Raw genomic sequence first — 20,556 nt, 5'->3', positions numbered from 1 at the left:
ATAAACTGCAGTTGTATATAAATTTGTAAATAGATTGTGAATAGTTCTGATTAATTAGGTCACATGATTCAGTTGCCCAAAAATTGTCTCGTTGGTTTATGGGCCTTGTGAGTGATTTATGATTAATGGTGAGTATCAAGGTGTTGGGTAGCGTTGTTGAGACAGTTTTTCCTTAGGGGTGCTGGATCAAGAGCAATATGGTAAGCTACACAAATCTACATGCATTTTTAGGACTGGCTTGACAGTACAGTTGTGTCAGACGTTATGTGATCAACAAAAATAAGCTTGCTGAGTACTACTGAGAGAGGGGCGTTGGCCCAACCCACATACTGTTCCCCTCTCCAGCCCACTGAAGTACAGATTTAATTGGGCAGAATTTGCGTGCTTCCACTAAAAACAGTGCTTGAATTGCACATTTTGGCTTGTGGGGGAGGTTATATTCAATACAGTAGAACTGAGTGGGTTATGGTGGCAAGCCAATGATCATGATATAGGCCCGATCTGTTTATTATGGAACGTTACCATAAAGGCAGTAGGCTGACATATTTACTGTGCAAAGCATATGTTGCAGATAATGAGCATTTAAGGGGGAATTGTCGTTACACCACATTGAAGCCTACAGGTAGGTATTTTGCTACATGGAATCACATAGACTACCATACTGGGCATTGTATGTGAGTTGGTTACTGGCTATGACAAACCATGGAAGTAGAGGATTTGCTCTAAGAGAAACCTTGCTAGGCCCTCTTAGGAGTGATATTATTTATGTAAAGTAACTGTAATTTGTTATACTTTTCTAATGTGGCTGTATGCTGGATGACTGCCTTGTGGAAAACCTTGCGCTCAGTAAAGTAGGCCTGAGGTGGTTATGGTGACAAACTATAGACCTGACTGCTGCACTGGGAAAACGTATGTCCGATGCCATAGATCTGATTTTCTTATTATGAAACGTTATGACAAAAGCAGTAGACTAACTTATTAATTGTGAAACATATTTATTAAAGCCACTAGACCTATAATAGTTGGTTGTTCTGTCATTGTGTTACAGGCAAGTATTTTGTTTGATGCAATCTCACAGGGTTTTGACGCTGGCCTCCTTTTCTGGCAAACACATGACAATATTAATGCAGAAATATTTTAGAAAAGGAGATGAACAGAAGGCGAAAGAAGACACACTAAAACTGGAGGAACTGGAGAATGAGTTCATCAAGACGTTATTATACATGGTCAGAAAGGAATTCCCACCATCCACACACGCAATCGCTGTCTGTGAGCTCTCTTCTTGGAACAAGAAACATCAGCACCACCGAAAGTGACTGTCAAGGGAAAAGAAAGGTCAGCTATCATTTGTCGATGAGCTCCCTAGTTGTGGTCAATAATGAATTCTAAACTGTGAATGTTACATACACTGATGGATCTGTAAAACTCACAATCTCGGGAAGAGGGTGTAAGTAGAAACAAAAAGATTTTTGAAGGAGCTTCTTCACTTTGAGGTATAAACCACCACCATAGAACATGTCACCCATAGGGTTCAAACAATGTCACGTGGACAAGCTTATCCTGAAGGTTTGACTCTTACAAAATAAGCATTATACCATGTGAGCGTCCAATCGTTAAAAGTATAAAGGCATCTAATTAGGGTACTTCCTGGTGTGCAATAATTGCATAAAAAATACAATAAAAGCCCATTTTCTTCCTAGAGACAACAAAATCAATCTCTCTCTCTCTCTCTCGCTCTCCCCCCCTCCCTCTCTCTTCCTCTCTCTCAAGTCCATGCGTATAAATGTATGCTGAAGAACTGCAACAACTATAGGTACCCGGGGAGGTGGGAGGGCGCATGTAAATCTACAGCTCTATGTCAAGAACAGATGCTTACTGTGTAAGTAACATTATCAGTTCGAGGCATGTGTGCTGTAGATACACATGCTTTTCATAGACTATATAAGTATACACCAGTCTTGTTCGCTGTAAATGTAACAGATAAGGTTTTGCATGGAAGCATCTTAAGGATTGATTTTGTGGTTATTGCAGTATAAAACACATCTTTTCTATTTTGCTGCATATGAAGCTCTGGTGGTAGGCCTTCTTGCTTCTTTTACAATATTCATACAGTCTGATGGTAAATTTAAATAACCAAACTCTAGGACTTCAGGAGCCAGATCGCTAGATTTAGTTCCATGGGATTTTGATGCCTGATTTCTCTACGGTTCTGTGTGAGGAGATTGGAGGTGGGGTGTAGCTTATGATGTGTAACTATTGACAGCTCCAACAGGGTGGTGTACCGTGGTTGACGGGCTCATGTGGGAGCTACTAGAATTATTGTGAGGGATGTTTGCTTGAGTTTCCAAACCACACACGGAATGAGGGGGAGAGACAGAAAAGCGTAGGCAAATATCACGACCAGTTCATCCATATGGCATTGCCCTTTGAGAGCGGGTGTGGGAACCTGGAGCTGAAGCTTTGTGATTTTGCATTTTCGACCGTAGCGAACAGGTCTATTTGTGGAAAACCCCATTGTTGAAAATAGGGAAGGTGAACTTAGGGATGGAGTTCTCCGTTTGCTGAGAAGGTCGGCAACTTGATGGTTTACTTCTGGGAGATGTTCTGCCAGAAGATACATTTTGTGATGGATTGCCCACATCCAGATGGCTTAAGGAAGTGTTGACAGTTGGAAAGAATGTGTCCCCCCCGCTTTTCCACAGAATACATTGCTGTTATGTTGTCCGTTTGGACTAGGACAGTGTTGGGGATGAGGTGAGTTTGAAAAGCTTTGAGTGGCAAAAAAATTGCTAAAAGCTCTAGGTAATGGATGTGGAGAGCCTTGCACTTGTTGCTCCAGAGGCCTTGCATTTTGTAACCCTTAAGATGAACCCACCAACCTGTTAGAGATGTGTCTGCTGTGAGCACGATCTGTGGAACAAGGTGGATAAAATGCCGGCATGCTGAAAGGTTTTGTGGGTTCCACCACTGCAGAGAGCGATGGGTACGGCCGTCTACCAACACTAGATTGTTTAATTGACCCTGTGAAAGAGTCCACTGATGTGCTAAGCACTCTTGTAGAGGGCACAAGTGAAGCCTTGCATTGGGTAAAATTGTGATGCAAGATGCCATCATGCCCAGCAGTTGAATAAACACTCTGGCTGGTAAAGCTTGGTTGGGTTGAAACTGTAGAATCATAGCCTGAATATTGCAAATTCTGGCTACATTGGGAGAAGCTAGAGCTTTGTCTCCTAGGTAAGACTGCACCTGTGACAGATGCAGGTGAGATTTTTGAGCATGGATGGTAAACCCCAGTTGATGAAGTAGATCTATTGTGATTTGTGTGTGATGTAGACAGTTCTGGTGAGAGCTGGCTTTGATAAGCCAGTCGTCTAGATAGGGGAAGACGTGAATTTCTTGTCTTCTGAGATGAGCAGTGGCTACCGCCAGACATTTGGTAAAAACTCTGGGTGCTGTAGTCACTCTGAAGGAACCACCTTGAATTAGTAATGTTTGCCCGCTGTCACAAATCTGAGGTATTTGCTTTGAGTCCGATGATTTGGAATGTGAAAATACGAGTCATTTAATCTAGGGTAGACAAAGTCTGCTCTTTGTAAAAATGGGAGTACCTGTTGAAGTGTCACCATGTTAAATGGTTCTGACAGTATATAGCGGTTTAGCTCTCTGAGATCCAAAATAGGTCTTAGGGAACCGCCTTTTTTGGGGATGAGAAAGTACAGAGAGTAACCCCCCGAGCCCTGGTACTGTGTTGGAACCGGTTCTATTGCCCCTTTCAGTAAGAGGGACTGGACCACTTGTTTCAGCAAGTGTATGTATTCTAGAGACAAATTGTGAGACCGAGGTGGAATGTTTGGGGGATTGCTGGTAAGCTCCAGGAAATAACCATGTTGGATCATTCCAAGCGCCCATTTGTCTGATGTTATAGACTGCCAAACAGGGAGAAATTGTTGCTGTCTTCCCCCATCAGGTGTGGTGTAATCGGGGGGAAGCGTGGGCAAGTCACTATTTGTTGGGGAAAGGGGAATTACAGGTGTGTTGGCCTTACCCCTACCTTTGAAGTTGTTACCTCTATAACCTCCTCGAAAAAACCCTTTGAAGGAAGAGGACTGGTTGTTACCTTTGTAAGTGGAGTATTTTGATCTGGGGTGGTGTCTTTGACCCTCCTCTGTAAAAGGAGCCACGAAAGGAGCCTCTGCTGGGGGTAGTCTAGAGTGCCTGGTCGACATTTGGGCAAATAAATATTCCTTACCAAAGGGTGTGTTAAAGATTGTTGGACTTTGGGTTTAAACCCTGAAATCCTTAACCAAGCATATCTCCTGATCAGAATGCTGGTGTTCACTTTTCTAGCTGCAGCATCTAGAGCGCAACGTATAGAGGAATTAGAAATGAGCTTACCCTAATTTACTAGATTCTGTGCTTTATCCTTATGCTCATCTGGGAGATATTGAAGCAATTGTTCCATTTCGTCCCAGTGTGCCCTGACATACCTGGCTAAGAGGCCTTGTGTATTTGCAATGTGCCATTGATTTGCAGCTTGAGCAGCTATGTGCTTGCCAGAAGAATCAATTAATTTGGACTCATTATTGGGCGAAGGAGCATCTCCTGATGTTTGAGACTTCGCCAGCTTATGAGCATTATATACTACTAGGGAATCTAACGGTAATTGTCCCTTTATAAATATAGGATCTGTAGGAGTATTGTCCACCCGCGGAGTCAAGATGCGTGCTCTGACTGGGTCTTTGAAAATCTGTGTCGCATCATGCCTTTAAGCATGGGAAGAGTCTGATGACCTGTGTGTAGAAGCTAATGTGCCGCCCTGGCAATGAGTTCTTGGTGTGATTGTTGTCATCTGGAAGAGAAGGTTTGGCTGGGTAAAGGTCTGGATCAGTATCACCTGAGGGACCAATTGTGTAATCTGTCCATGGATCTATTGGATATTCAACCCCACACCATCATCTGCATCGTCATCATCATGGTGTGATTGTGGGGAATCCTGAGGTGTAATATGCAAAGGATTCTGAGGTGGAGATGGAGGTGCTGGAGGAGGTGATGGAAGATGGAAATGATTTGTAGCTACAGATTTTTTCTTCATGGGTATCTTGTAAGAAATGCCCTCATCTTAAAGCTTGCGTTTTTTAGGTGGTTTGGTGTGAATTTGACCAGTCTCAGCGTTAATATTTAGCCTTTTCTGCTAAGGATCTGGTGTTAACGGAATAGTGTCCACTTTCGGATCAGAAGGGGACTCTGTTTCGGTGCAGACGGAGGCTGGACTTTCGGCGTGAAACGTTTAGGCTCCGAAAGTTGCTTGGGTTTCAGCACGGAGAATTTCGGCTCTGAGCCCGACTTATGCTTTGAACCGGAGGGTTTTGGCTCCGAGGAAGACTTTTGGCAACTGGGTACGGAGCCAGAATGCTTGACTAGCTGTTTCAGAGCCTGGCCCGAAGGCGAAGAGTCGGAAACGTCGTCTCCGGTGCCGACCTTGGCCAGAATGCGGAGGTGGTGCCAAAGCCTGGTGTTTTTTCGGTGTTTATGGGGGAAAGGGGTCTTCAGTACTCGCGTCACCTTGTCCCTGTAGCAATTCTTTGCCGTCTAGGTCTTTCACGAGCTCCAAGTTCAAGTCTTGGTCGGAGAAGGCTTCCCTCCTCTTCTGCCGCTGATGCCTCGATGTCTTCTTCACCAAAGATGTCCAGCGTGTCTTTGATGTTTTGATGCTGCTATCTAGATGTCGAGCCCGAAGATCATGGAGAGTCTTTTTTTTTTACCAGAACGATTTGCAAGCATCACAGCTTTCTTCTTTGTGCTCAAAAGATAAGCACACGTTGCCCACATCGTGTGAGTCAGTGCGCAGCACAGAGGGCTCACTGGACAGGGTTAGACCTCGAAGGCCGTCCACAAAGCTTTCCGATGAAAGGTCAATTCCGATGTTGAAACAATACGCGAAGAAGAGGAAATGCGTACGGAAACAATATCGTCGAGGGTAGAGAGGTTTGTGCGCCGAGGGGAACAAGAAGAACAATTTCGAACCTGAGCGCAGCAATACAGGTCCGAACCCAATGGCGGAAAAAACAATCTAACAATGGAGTCTATGTCCATGCGCACTATCACCGAAAGGAGGAGTCACATTACCTCGTGACTAGGAAAGACTTCTTTGAAGAAAAACAACTTGCAAACATCTGTACACAACACTAGATTGCATACTCCTGCAAAGCATGTGTATCTACAGCACACTTGCCTCGAAAATTGTGTATATATATATATATATATATATATATATATATATATATATATATATATATATATATAATATATATATCCGCAAAATGCCCTGAAGCTTTGGAGGAGCACTCAACGATTCTCAGCTATCCAGCCTGAAGATGCAGCCTGCTTTCATATCGCGCGTTCCTTTTCAATCTGCCTACGCATTTCAGGGCCACAAGCCCCTTCTTCCTGGGCAATAAACAGCACACATGGGATCTGCAATACTAATTTCCAGCATTTATTTACCATACCACCCACATGGGCGTGTCAACATTACACCATCCCTGCTTGCATTATGGGGCATGGAGTCCGGTATGCAGATTAGTTGTCTCCTTGTAGTAAGTTCATGTGTGCGTTTAAAATCATCTTTTTCATAATTATCTCCAAGTGAGTCACGTCCTTTGAAAGCAAGCTCTATTAGCATGTAGAGAATCGTGCCGGTGAAAGTCGAACAGTTCAGAATTCCGGCCTCAGTCAACTGGAAAAATGCACTCAGTCCCAGCTGACTATGTTGCTTCCTCCAACTGCCGGGCAGCCGTGCATTAATATTGAACTGCAAAATGCCCTGAAGCTTTGGAGGAGCACTCGATGATTCTCAGCTATCCAGCCTGAAGATGCAGCCTGCTTTCATAGTGCGCGTTCCTTTTCAATCTGCTTACGCGTTTCAGGGCCACAAGCCTTCCTGGGCAATAAACAGCACACATGATCAAGAGCACGAGTTGCTCGAAACGCGTCGCCTGAGAGGTGAATAAAATCTGCCTTACTGCAGCCTGGGGTCCGTGTCTTCTTTTACGCAAATTGAAGATTTGGTATTCATATATATATATATATACACATACACACACACACACACCTGGCTGTAGGCAATGCACAGCAGCAACTGAATTTATTTAGACAGCTGGGTGCGGTATATGATCAAAAACATAGAAATTCACTTAAAAAAAATTGAGTTATGGTTAGCTTAGATTGTAAGATCTTAATGTGTGCTTAACAAAACCTCAGAAAGTCACTCGAAAAAATAAATTACAAATTAAGTGCAGGTCTGTATCACCAAACAAAACCTGAAATTTATCTTTAGCAAACTAACGCCAGCCAAGACTGCGGACGTGCCTGCTTAGGGCTCTGCGAGCAAGCCCAACCACCGGGTGTCATCCTGGCCGGTGGTGCGTTGTAGGGACCACACAAACCAGAGGGATGCTTGCCACGACGCACTGTGCCCTTGGCGATATCCTAGGAAGTTGCTGATTGGGGGCCGCCCTCCAAATGGCGGCACCTGGCCTTCACTAACCTGACTGGCAGCTGTGGTGTTGTTCCGGTGACATCAGTGGGGCGAACAATCAGAGAAGCCTCTCCCCACCAACACACCCCTCGGCGGGCAGCGCCCTTAGAAGCAGGGAGTCTCTGCTGCGGGTCGGACCTTCTGGGTACCGTAGTCACGCACACGTGCACGCTGCTTGATCTGGTGCGGCTGAAGCAAGCGTGCGGGCGGTGCTGATCTGCCGGCCCGCGTGAGGAAGAGGCAGAGCCGAGGACCCTGCCACGGGCCCCCCGCCTAAGCACCTGGTTCAAGGTGCAGTGGAGGGCCGCATGTGCCTGCTGGGATGTTGCCGGGCTATCCTGCCGCAGGTCTCCTTTCCCCCACTGTGCCCCTCATGCATGGGCGTCCTCTCCACTGCTAAAGCGGCGGTGACATGTAGAACCGTCACGGAAGTATGCCCGGAGCGCCCTGCAGTGCCGCAGTCAACCAGACCCGCCCTCTTGATTGCACAGAGGCCGGTGTCGACCCCAGCGGCTGTGAGGACTGCAGCGAGTCCGGCTTTACAGTGTGCTCCCGCTGGCACCCACTGTAGATTCTAGAGGACTCGTGAGTCCGGTGGTGTGCCCAGGCAGGGGGTGCTTGATTGGGCCGTAATCTGGGCCCCTCTCTCAGCGCCATACTCAAGGCGTGGCGCAGAAGACCCGGGGGTGCCCCTACTGAACATCGGACACTTGGTCTCGACAGGAGAGGAGCCCGACGGTGTTCCCAGGCAGTGATTGCCGGCCTGGGCCCCATTCCAGGCCCAGGACTGGTGCTATAATCGTGTCACAGGAGTAAATCCAAAACTGGAGAGCTAGGCCCTGCCTATTCCTGACTTAGGTTCTCTCCCAGTAAGCCAGTGGCTTGTTCCCTAAGGGGTGTAAAAAGTTTCAAGGTTTCAGAGCGGGGAAGATGCGAAAGATAGGATGGCTCATTATACAAACAATGTTTTCCTATACACAGCAGACCTGTAAAACATTATCACAATGCTTCTACAATGTTCAACGGATATAGAGAATAGTCTCAATACAAGACCAACAGGTCCAAATCTATGATACAGAAAATCAATGACTGGAATACAGAATACCTGACATGGGATGGACGAGCACAGGGGAATTTAGATATCTGAGAGAAGAGATTGTGAGAGGTGAGGACATCTTTTTGATTGCAACCCACACATTGATGCTCGAGTTTCAAGAGGAGACAATACAGTGGAGGAAACCGCCAATCACTGCTGCAATGGCAGTTTCCAAAATGATAGCTCTGTCATATGTAAACCCCCCATATCCCCACTTCCAACATTTATTTCAAACAACTGGAGGTAGAGTTGAGGAATTTGTTGTTGACGGGTGCTCGCCGAATACTGTGTTGACTGCACTCAGTTGGCCAGCCTACAGCTGTGGTATAATGCTGCCCAATGTTCATGATTTTACTTGTTCTCCCTGCTCCAAGTTCTAAATGAGTGGGTTCACACATGTGCCACCAAACAAGCTGAAAAAACTGTCCATGCGTGAGGAGTCATACTTTGCCTTCAGTTCTGGGGGAAGCAGTTAAGGAGAAGATGGCCACTATGGCTATAAAAATTGTCTAACAAAAGAAAAGGGAGGGAAAGTATAGTAACAAAAGATAATACACGGCAGAAAGGAACAGTGACACACAAAGCGGGGAAGTCGGACAATGTGTCTTTATTGACCTCACCAGGCTTGATGGCCTGGAAGGCACAGGCAAATGAGGATACTCGATACTCACACAACTGAGGGAAGGATCACAAGCTGTCATGAATGCAGGACTATCAGTATACACAACTTTGTTGTGCTCTCCTTCAACACTATTGACTCTGGAGACATGCTTGCGGCTACAACCCTGGAAAAAGAGTCCTAGTAGAACGAAGGGGAGCCATATCGTTCACTTATGAGACACTGGTCAATGACACACACTACTGTCTTAGCCTACGGGGCAAATGTAAGAGGGACGCCGGCGCACTGGAAGATATTGATTGGGAGGTGACCTTGATGCATCCCAGAAAGGTGGCTATTAAAGCTAGCATGAGGCTCATGCTCCTTAAGAACTGCAGAGGGCATATTACAATAGCAGCAAAAAAGGGCACCTTCATACACGCCTAGTGAAGCTACAGCATCATACATTCTGGACAGTACAGGCATTCTAGAGAGGTCCATGACGCACTGTCTGCAAGACTGAACATTACAATGCCTCAAACCCCAATGTACAACCTTCTGCTGCCATGGCTTAATGGTGGCCTAGCAAGATTTAGCAAGTGACAGGGGAACACACCCACAGTTCAACATGAGAACAGTGGTGCATGGAGATGGATCAGTGCCATCTGTAGGTGGAAAAAGTGGTTTAGAAAAGCAGAGTTTGCACCCCTTCAGATCTGGAAAATTTTGGCCCATCGAAAACTTATCTTAAGCTCAAACTTGTAAGGAAGACATATTTAAGGGTTCGTTAGTACCTGAACATGTGAGTTGGGGTGAATACCAATGGAAATATGAGCTCGACCAGATACCCAACTGTTCACTCAATGATACCCCCCAAATCAAATATTATGAAAATGCAGGTATATACTAGAACTTCTGATGAATAGTGTCATGAGCAGATTCGAAAGACCTCTATGTACATGGTTGGTTTGGATATTGAAATATTTAAAGAAATTAAGTAATTTGTTTTGCCAAATTTAGACTATATATTTGGTGAGATTTGGTGAGCGGACACAGAAGGGGGCGGAGCGGGTTCTATCCAATGGGAAATTTGCAGGACATTCAAATACGGGTGCAAACATGCCTCCTGATTATTAAGGCATCTGAAGAAGGCTTTCCAGGCCGAAATGCATTATGCCGCTGATCAATTATGGGTGCCTCCAAAGATTCCCCTGTGTGGCGTCTGCTCTTTCGTCTGGAGGAGTTTGTCTTGATAGATATATATATATCCAAACTTCATCGTCACATGTCACCAACAATGATCCACGGCACCCAAATGCTGTAAGCAGATTTTTATTTGGCACAGACAAGACTCAAAGCGTTTCAGAAAACAAGTTTCTTTGCTCACGAGTGAAAATTGTTGATATATATATATATATAATATATAAAAAAAAAAATTCCGGCAAAACAAATTGTTTAATTTCTTTAAATATCATCCTCACTAGTCCTTCACAATATGTCTTAACAAAAACACAATACCACCAGTGACATCCTCTCACCCAAATGAAAACATTTTTCACGGCAACCGATTAAAGCCAGCTTATAAGGGATGTTTCTCAGGCTTTAAAAAGTTTTTCTATGACAGTTATAAACCTTTTTTTAACTTTTTTACTTTACACAGCGTCCACCTCGACAAAAACTTCAAATGACAAGCCATGGTCTAAATACGGTCTCTGGAATTATTTAAGTAGAAATGTGTCAGTCTGTATATTATGCTTTAAGCAAAATATGTTCAAGTTTAGATAGTACCATAACACTACAAATGTAGTTGTAGAAATGCACATGAACCCCTTGAGGCACCTTGGTGCTAGATAGAAAGAAGAGGTTGAACGGAATAAATCACTGCATTACCTGGTTCGGAGAAAGTGTCGCTGATATCATCATCTTTATCATCCTCAAAGTCTTCTTCCTCTTCCTCCTCTTCTTCTTCCTCCTCCTCCTCCTCCTCCTCTTCTTCTTCTTCCTCCTCCTCCTCCTCATTTTCAGACAACTCACGCTCACTACCAAAACCCTCATCATGATCTTCATCATCAGCATCCTCTTCATCTACTGGCTCCTCAATTTTGACAGTGACCTCTGCCAAGTTGTCTGAAACAAAGAGGGAGTAGTTGTGCTCCTCCTTTTTCTGCAAGGGGTCAGAAACAGAGGGACAGACAGTCAGCGTGCTCTCACCAGCACTGAGTTCTGGAGTTACTGCCGGAGGGCTAAAGAACTCCTGCTCCCCCTTGACAGGCAAGGTAGGAAGATCTACACTCTTTGTGGCATCGCCAACTTTTTTCTCGGGTTTCTTTGCAACTGCTCCACAGAAGCAGGTGTTTTCCTTTGCGGACTCAGACTGTGCCAGGATCATCCCAGGCCGAAGCTGTGGACTGGGATTAACCCGTACTTTAGCTTTCTTTACGTAATCTTTGCACTCTACGTGAATGTTCACTTTCTCACTAGTGCATAAGTTGGTCTTGACTGTGATCTGAGAACTAGCTGGTTTGCTGGCTCTCTCAACACAGTCAGATACTGCTCCCTCTGCAGGGCCATTGTTTGAAGAGCAATCAGGAGCAGAGGCTCGGCATGATGCAATCAGCTTCCCAGGTAAGAATGCAGCCCAAGTGTTTTGCTTAGCATTGAAGAAAGGGTCAGGGTAGCAGAAAGAATCTGTCACTGACTGAGAGTCCTCACTGTTCAGCTGAGCCAATGTTGGCGTTTTGCTGATTACCTCTGCGTCCTGGTAAGGACTTGAAAAGTCATCTAGGCCCAAATAGTCTACTTCCTTTGTTCCCCAGATGTCACAGCTGGCCAGCTTAGTGTACTTGGTCAGATCTTCATAGTACGTGTCCCACTGCTCCCAGCTGGTGTTTAAAGTGGTATCATTTGTTAGGGCATCATTAAAAGTATCTAGACTTTCAATGTCTTTGCAGTCATCCAGGGACAGGAAGTCATCAGCTGGGCACCGCTGGCAGGTCATTTCTCGGTCCTGTACAGAGTAAGAGAAGGACAAATTAAATACTACAAGCAATTTTCCCCTAGTTTCACTTAAAAAGTTAAAACCATCCAAAAAAAAACAACAAATCTCCCTCTGCCAGAGACTATGCAACACAGAGCAAATCAGACATGACCAATCCTCCACATCCTATATCCACAAAATATTGTTTTGATACACCCTTTCAGAGGCTTTAGATCAATGAATCCCACTGCCCACAAACCACTGACCTGGAGGTCCATCCCATGGTCTGTCCTCAGCCTAATAATGCACCAATCTATGGTTAATTAAAAAATAAGAAGCACTGAGGTCAACTTATGTGCTGGTCTCTCAATATAGCTCCATTGATTCAGAAAGTTAAACACACATGGCCACATATGGAGAAAACTTCCCCATAATATTATGAGTAGGGGAGCATTATATAAAATAGTGGCTCTTCCACAACTATTGTATGAGTTGGTGAACTATCCATAGCTACTTCCACAAATATTCTCTACACTTGTCCTCGCTGACAAGCTATCTGTGGGATGGAGGCCCTCCAAGTGTTGCTTTTAGGAAATGCATGCTCATACAATGGACGGGTGACATGAGATTCTACTACTGGGACGCACAGTTTTTCCTGATCAATGACTGATTGCCGGATCACTCCTATCTCCAAAGAGCCAAACTGGCGGTGGTAACTACGGAGGTACAGGGTCGAATACTGATGCTTTATGGGGAAAGATCCAGGCGGGGACGCCACCAATTACTGCTATTCCCGTTGAGTATTGGTGTGAGGAACTAAAATGGTTGGGCTGGAATAGAAGCCTGATGTGGGAGACCCGGCTCCGGCTGTGAACCTTGGCTTTTGGGGACTTGTGGGTGGCTGGCCACATGAGGCTCATTGAGCAATTGATGGAGTAATCCGAATTATAAACGTCACAATTTTTCTGTTACCTAAATTGAGACATGCAATGGAGGGACATAGAGATTAATTGAATCCTGTACCAGAATTTAATCCCCTGAAATCTAAACTTGCAATTTAAAGGTTAGAGACAAAGGGCATATCAAGGCTATATATAACACTTATAAACAACTCCACAGACCCGCTCCTAACACTTTTGAAAAAAATGTGAACAGGACACGAAATGGCGAAGGAAGAGTAGATGGATGCAAAAATGCAGCTAAGCAGTCAGCCACATCCGCACGATTACGCCTCATACTATTTAATTACTTTCACAGATTATTCAACAGAGAAGCTGTGAAAATGGGTAAGGGATCAAACTGTTAGTGTCGGAGATGTGTTCTGAATAGAAGTACATTTAGACACACAGTAAGGGACGGTCCAGTTATGTAAGTATACTGGTCAGGAATTGTCTCGACCCTTGAACAGGTACTGGGCCTCCCCATTGAGAAATCTCCAAAAGCTTACTCTAAAAATATAACAGGGCTGGGACAGCAACAAGGGGGAGAGCATGTTGATTACAATTGGATCGATTGCAGCCAAGAAAGATATAGCTACCGCGATACTGGTGGTCTCGCAGCACCACAGATTTCTTTACCTTTTGACGTCTGTGGACCACCACTGAGTTACTGCTGAAAGCCAAGGACCCCGACTAAGCTATTTCTACGATTTGAACCTCAAACCAATACACAAAAATACAGAAACAAGAATATATCAAACAAATATACAAAATATGAAATATTGCATTTATTTCACAAATAGGTGAAAATAGAAATATTAATCTTCATGGGAACATTCAAAATGTGGTTTTATCCCTAAAAGATGAAGTGGTATTCTGGATATAAAATCACCTGGTCATTTTTTGCTCCTAATGCATGTAATCTTTTTACTTTGCATATGACTGGCTCCATTGAGACTGCCACGCGTCCATAATAGAATCCTTTTGAAGTATACTTGTGCTGCTCCCACAAATAAAGATAAGGGTACCAACTACATTTTTATCTTCCAATTTTTACGTTTACGTAATTTATTTATTAACACTGTTCCAATTTTTGCTCACGGACACCTTGAGTAGGCGTTGCGAACCCTTGGGGTACACGAACCACAGAAAAATAACCCCTGGTTAAGAGGAACGGATGACTGTGCAATAACTGAGAAGCCAGTCTATAAATGACGGGAGTGTTCTCAAAACATCAGACAATCTGGCGAGCATGGTGGATTCACTTCAGCCCTTTGAGTCATTACCTGAAATATTACAGCATTTCAAGACTGTAGGTAGAGGAGATGTGTGATAGCATCTGTAGAAAGCAGTGGGAAAGAGGGTGGGGGGGGCCTACAGTCCGGTCAGATGCGGGGAAATGTGAGAGGTTACTGTGCTCTAAATAAGGTTGTTTTATTATCAATTGAGTGAGTGTAATGTGCTGGATCGATTATGTATTAGGTTGATTAAAAAGATAGCTAAAATATTGTTAAAAACACACAAGAAGCGTATACCTCCTCAATGTAAACACTCAGAAGCCTCAGATCCATGTAAGACTCTCTTTCACAAAGCTGAATGTTCAAACAAACACTTGAAAAAATGTCCCTACATCTCCATACCTTCCTACTCATCTTTTGTATTCTTGCAACTCCAAAACTCAAGCAGGCATCCACATACATAATCCAAATTAACATGGAGTTTTTTTGCTAACCAATCCATATTTGGATACACTGTCAAGTAATGAAAATACAAACGTGTAAATCTTTGTATAAAAACAATGCTTCTGTCTCCTTCACTACACTTCCCTATATGCTTATACTTCCCTATATGCTTAAACTTCAAAATTTGTGATCCACTCATACACAGCGCAGTCAAGGAATAAAAGGGCCTAGAACATTTAATTAGTATCTGAATTCCTCTGTTTGCATAAGGTGCAGAAACATTCACAAAACACACACACACACACAAACAGAACTAATGAAGAGTCCACTAACTCACCAGCTCATAAATGAAGTCCGAGTCGGAGTTGCTCACCAAGAGGTCTGTGCTCATAAGTGTCTGCTCAGAAAATGTGGGGCTCCGAAAAACATCTCCAAAAGGAGGATCCATTCCGCTTACACAGGGCTAGAAGGAAAGGATGTCATTAAAAACATATAAAAAGATACAAAATGCTATCTGGTTCACTAACAGGATACTACTAAAAGAACACTTTACTTACTGTTGTTACTGCCCTTTCCTGCAAATACTCTTATCTACATTAGATGTCTCACCTTTAGAATATTCTCCAAGTGCCAGACTGAAGGACCAGACTGGTCTGAAAGATTTCATACTAATGCTAAGTGCAGCTCAATGTTGGCTTTGTTCTGCCCCAGGAGTACTGGAACAAAGTCCGATACAAAACCCACCCCTGTACGTACACATCAGTTTCTAGCTTGACTCTTTCCACATCCACAGACCAGGAGAACAAAACAAATGGAGGTATCAGTATGCAGATTTGTAATTTAGGACATTTTTAGATGGTAAAAAGAGACCTCTCTAATGAATAGGGAGATGGCAGGATAGTGAGGAGTCTGTGGTTAGACAGAGTATCTTCCAGAAAGACTGTTACAGAAGATAAGTAACTTGTTCTCAGGATGGATACTTTTCATCACAGATTCCTCACCTTAAGAATAAATACCAAAAGAGTACTTCCTGAATGTGGAGGTCTGTGGAGTAAACTCAAACCAAAAAAGTCCGGCAGGAATGAACTGGCGAAATATATGATCTGAAAGACCAGTTTGTCAAAGCAGTAGTGCTTCATGAACATGTGCACCTATGCCCAGTCTCAGCATGGCAGATGTCAGGGGAGGCACCCTGCTTGCCAAAGCAGTGGTAGAAACCTTCTGAAGACTGTTTTTTGGCGAATGTGTAGTAGATCTTAATGCAAAGGACTATTCACTGCGACAGATTCTAAACCATCTTTCCTTTCTTTGCCCACAAAAAGCGGACCATCCACTCAACAGTTCCTTGTACAATCAATGTAAAAGCTTAAAGTTCTTCTGGGAGAAAACAGATGGAGTCTCTCCTCCTTTTTAAAGGGGTGTTGAAGAAAAACGATTGTTGTAAGGGTAATGGGTTGCCCAACGTGAAAAGGAGTTTTGACTTTCAGCCAAAATGCTACCCTGATACATAGCCCAGTTTGTTCGCAGAAAAAGTTGGGTAAGGCGGTTGCACTTGGAGAGTGGAGATTACTCGTGTGAGGAGCTGAGATGATAGTGGCAACGAAGACCGTCTTCAGTGTCAGACGCAGTGCGCAGCTGTGCTTCGGCTAAAAGCGAGTACACATAAGAAATGTTAGGCCAAATTCAGGTCCCAATGTGGCGTCACAAATGGTTTGGGAGGGAACCTGTATGTTAAATCTTTCAGAAGCCACATCACAACATGGGATTTAAACAAGAATGGTTGGTCTGGTAATGACAGAAAGTGCATATAAGAAACCAAGGACTTGCTGGGCCAAAGACTAAACAAATATCTGACAGCTTGGCTTGCAAATGGTCTGTCCTGTAGCCTATAAACCAGGGCGCAAATGTTTTCTACCACCCGGTGAAAATAGACTTTGTGAATGGACCTAGCAACCTGGATGACATCCACAATGGTTATCAAAACAAATGCAATTTATGGCCACCCCTCTCCTAGCCCTATCAGGGGCCCCTAGGAAGACTTGCCCCTTGCCATTTATGATCTTCTCCAAAACTGTGGGAAGGAGAAGAAGAAGAAGAAGCGGAAAGGAATATAGGAGTCTCATGTCTCATCCATGCGCAAACGTCTGGACACAGCACGTTTGACGGTGGCAAACAAAATCACTAGCCAGGGTTATCCTCATTGTAGAAAGACACTTTCCGCCAATCCAACTACACCAGGTACCATCGGCTGATTCCAGCGGTGCAACAAGCCTGCCAGGTGGTTCACAATCAGGGAGATGCCACAATGTTCCAATCATTTCCGAAGGCGTAGAGCCTCTTGGCGCAGCACCCATGTTTGGTACTATGCACTGCTTGTTGCAGCACCACATGGTAATGGTGCGGTCTGTGTGAACCTGTGTTAACCACCCCTTGATGGACAGTAGGGTGGCCCTCAACACCAGGCATATGTCCCACAACTCTAACTGATTTATGTGAAGTTGGGTTTCCACCAGAGACCAGAGACCAGAGCCCTTGGATCTCCAACTCTTCCACATGATCACCTAAACCCAGAAATGATCCATCAGCCATCACAATCCACTCTGGGTGGGGAAAGAAAAGGGGTCTGCTGACAGTTAAGCAGCAACCATTACAGATCTTGTGCAGTCTCCTCCGAAACCAATGAAATTGAACCACCTGGCAAAATAGACCAGGAAACCTCTGAGCTGCACTCACCGAGTCTCAGGACTGAGGCTGAAACATCGGGATCATAGCCTGAATGTACTGGACTCATTGTAACAGAGAAGAGGCCCTGAACATCACTGTACCCAAAACAGTTCCTATAAAATGTAATTTCGGTTAAAAAATAGATTTTTAAAAAGTGTGCCTTCAGCTCGTTGATCGGGACCTCAACGACGTGGAAAGGTTCACAGTCGTTTGGACTTAATATGAAAAGTCCACCTTCAACGGCCAGTCATCAAGGTAGAGGAAAACTGGAATCCCAACCACAAACATGGGCTGCGGCCACACCATCACATTTGAGAATGTCCAAGGTGCGCTGGTAAGGCAAAAAGTGAGCACAGCAAACTGAAAACACTCTTGGCCAACCTTGAATAGCAGGCAGCGTCTGTAGGACTTCCGGAAGCGAACAGGAAAGCACATAACCTGCAAGTACAAGGATACAAACCAGTCGCCTGGAACCAGAGCAGACTGAGCCTGGGCCAGTGTGAGCATTTTCAATTTGTTCCCATGCAGAAAGGCATTCAGAGAGTGAAAATCTAAAACAAGATGGAGGCCTCCATCTTTCTATGGTACATAAAAATTGTAGAAGAAACAAACCAACCCTATTTTAAGTCTGGAACCCTCTCAGGGGCCCCTTTGAATGCTACAGTTCGCACATCTTGCAGCAAGATGGATAAGTGCTCCTCTGAAAGCTGCTGTGATGTGGAAGCCGCAGAAGGCCAGAAAGAAACAGAAGGGAGCAGCCCCACTTGACGATCTGAAAGACCCATCTGTAGGATATAATGGATTGACACCGTGGGAGAAAAAGTTTGATCCTGGCTCCTACAAGGTGGCTGTCAGCTGATAAGAGTGAACTAAAGCAGTCTGGATGTGGATGCAGCGGGGACTGGGAAGCGCAGTGTCCCTGGTGACCCGTAAAGCTGCCTGCCTGATCCCCATTCCCGTCCACAAAGGGACGGGGATGACTGCAGTGAGGGAAGAGGGGCCCTGAAGCTGCCTATAAAGCCAACCTTGTGACGCAGCCTCAGAGAGGCCGACACTGAAGGGGGAACTACCTGGCAGGGGGTCAAGACAGGCCAAAAGAACAGGCTGTGGCTATACTATCATTAGAGAGTTCTAACACAGAGTCAGCTTTTTCGCTAATTAGGTTCGATGCAACAAAAGACATATCGATAAGGTATGCCTTTATAACACTCAGAAAAATCTGTGGATAGCATCTGCGTGATGCAATGGAGGATCACACTAGTGCTGACCACTCTCCCCAAGCAATACTTAGAATACAGGCCAGAAAAATACTTTTTTGGGCTGCATCCTGGCCCATCCGGTCCATATTGAGTGGTTTGAGCCAAGGAGGCGTTAAAATCTTCCGGAACCACCAGCAAGAGCTTGCTGTCCATGTCGCAGAGAGTGTGCGTATAATGGTCTAGTAGGCAACTTGGTTTGACTGACCTCAAGGCTAGGCTGACACTAGAGAACATAGGTTTCCCAAACACATTAATCCTTTTCGACTCCCTGCTGCGGGGAATGAATCAGGATTCACCTTGCTGGTCGAATTATGAGCCACAAAACTCTTAGGAGTAGGATGCTGCCTACGAAAATCAGGTTCACCAGGCACTGGGATGTGACTTCTGGACACCTGCCTATTCGCTTATTCACTGGTGTTAAGGCTTCTTTGAATGGGAGTGGGGGCTCAGAGGAAACAGGCCTAGGTTGCAAGACTTTAAGAACATTTGTCTTAACTTCATGGGAGGGCAGCTGTAGGTCATGGGCCTCAGCAGCATGTGTAGTAACCACAGCAAAGGAAGCAATCTCTTCTGTTGGCAGCCCAAAGGGGTATAGAAATCACTTATCAGGGGAAGTATCAAGCCAAATGGCTTCCTGTAAATCTATGTATAAACTGTGGTCAGCATAATGTAGGAGTCAAGTATCACCGTTGACATCCAGGTAGGTGGTAAACTTTAGTCAGAACTGGAACAAAAGCGGGTGGAGCAGCTGAGGATGGCTCTGAGGTAGTGAGCTTGTGTTGCCTAAAACACTCTGTACAGGAACTGGACAGTGCGGAGTGGAGTCAGAGTACATCATTGGTCATGGTTGAGACAGATTGGGTTTGATGTCAGGCATCAGAGCCGTATTGGACCCCTTCCAGCACCAGCAACATTGAAAAAAGCTTTGATAAAAGGGGAACTGGCACAGATCCTGGAACTGGAGAGTCCGCACCAGAGTCTGACCCCTTAGAACCTGCCTCAGGTTCTGCAATAGCAGCACCGAGATCAGATGCATCAGCCGTAATCTGACTGGAGGTCTCTACAGATGCTTGGGGCCCAAAGGTGCACCGAGTGGGTCAGGAGAGTTGTGAAAATATCCAGCATTGCCTTCTTAACACCTTGACTGCTACAGCAATTCCCGCTGGGTGCTGACAAGTCAGATTTACCACTGTTCATGAAGAGCTCAGCTCGTCATTAGCACACGACCAGTGTACTGCATGACGAGCTGAGCTCGTCATGAGCAGCGAAGGGGTTAAAGGCCTCAATATACTATGGCATTGCTGATGACCCGGTAAACTCTGGGTGCATCGGGATCAACCGTGGAAACGGTTTCTGAAGTGACGATCGAGTAGTACCTGGACACCCGCGCAATTCTCTTTAGATATAGAGTGATGGGATGGGTTGAGTCCTGCTTCACCTTCTTAAGATGCCTCCTTCATTTGGACTTCGACTGGGAAGAAGCCCTGGATCTGGATTGGCCTCCAGAGCAGGAGCAAGTTTGTGTCCTCAACTTAGAGCGGGACTCAAGCGAGGTCCGCGACTTCTTTCAATGTTCCGCAATGTACAACTGTGCTTCATACTCCTGGATTGACTTAGGGTGCATGAGGGCTTACTTATCAAATGACCTGGGGTCCTGCCCAGAGCCTAAACGCCACAGGCAAACCTCGTGCAGGTCTGTTACTAACGTCTGTTAACAACAATCACGGCATGTTTTGAATCAAGTG

At 44.9% G+C, this 20,556-nt stretch overlaps 1 protein-coding gene across 2 annotated transcripts in view; it reads right to left on the bottom strand.

The window, feature by feature from the left end:
• CREBRF (CREB3 regulatory factor) overlaps positions 1–20,556 on the bottom strand; it is a 262,024-nt gene that overhangs the window by 102,396 nt on the left and 139,072 nt on the right. For both annotated transcript variants that reach the window (XM_078653016.1, XM_078653015.1), the window contains exons 3-4: positions 15,166–15,291; positions 11,122–12,238 (exon numbers count right to left, since the gene is read on the bottom strand). In XM_078653016.1, coding sequence (XP_078509142.1) covers positions 11,122–12,238; positions 15,166–15,291 — 1,243 coding nt within the window. The remainder of the gene's footprint in view (positions 1–11,121; positions 12,239–15,165; positions 15,292–20,556) is intronic.

The sequence above is a fragment of the Lissotriton helveticus genome, chromosome 7, assembly GCF_964261635.1.
Source record: "Lissotriton helveticus chromosome 7, aLisHel1.1, whole genome shotgun sequence".
Classification (NCBI taxonomy): Eukaryota; Metazoa; Chordata; class Amphibia; order Caudata; family Salamandridae; genus Lissotriton; species Lissotriton helveticus.
The sequence above is the reverse complement of the archived record's forward strand: the minus strand, read 5'-3'. Positions and strand labels throughout refer to the sequence as shown.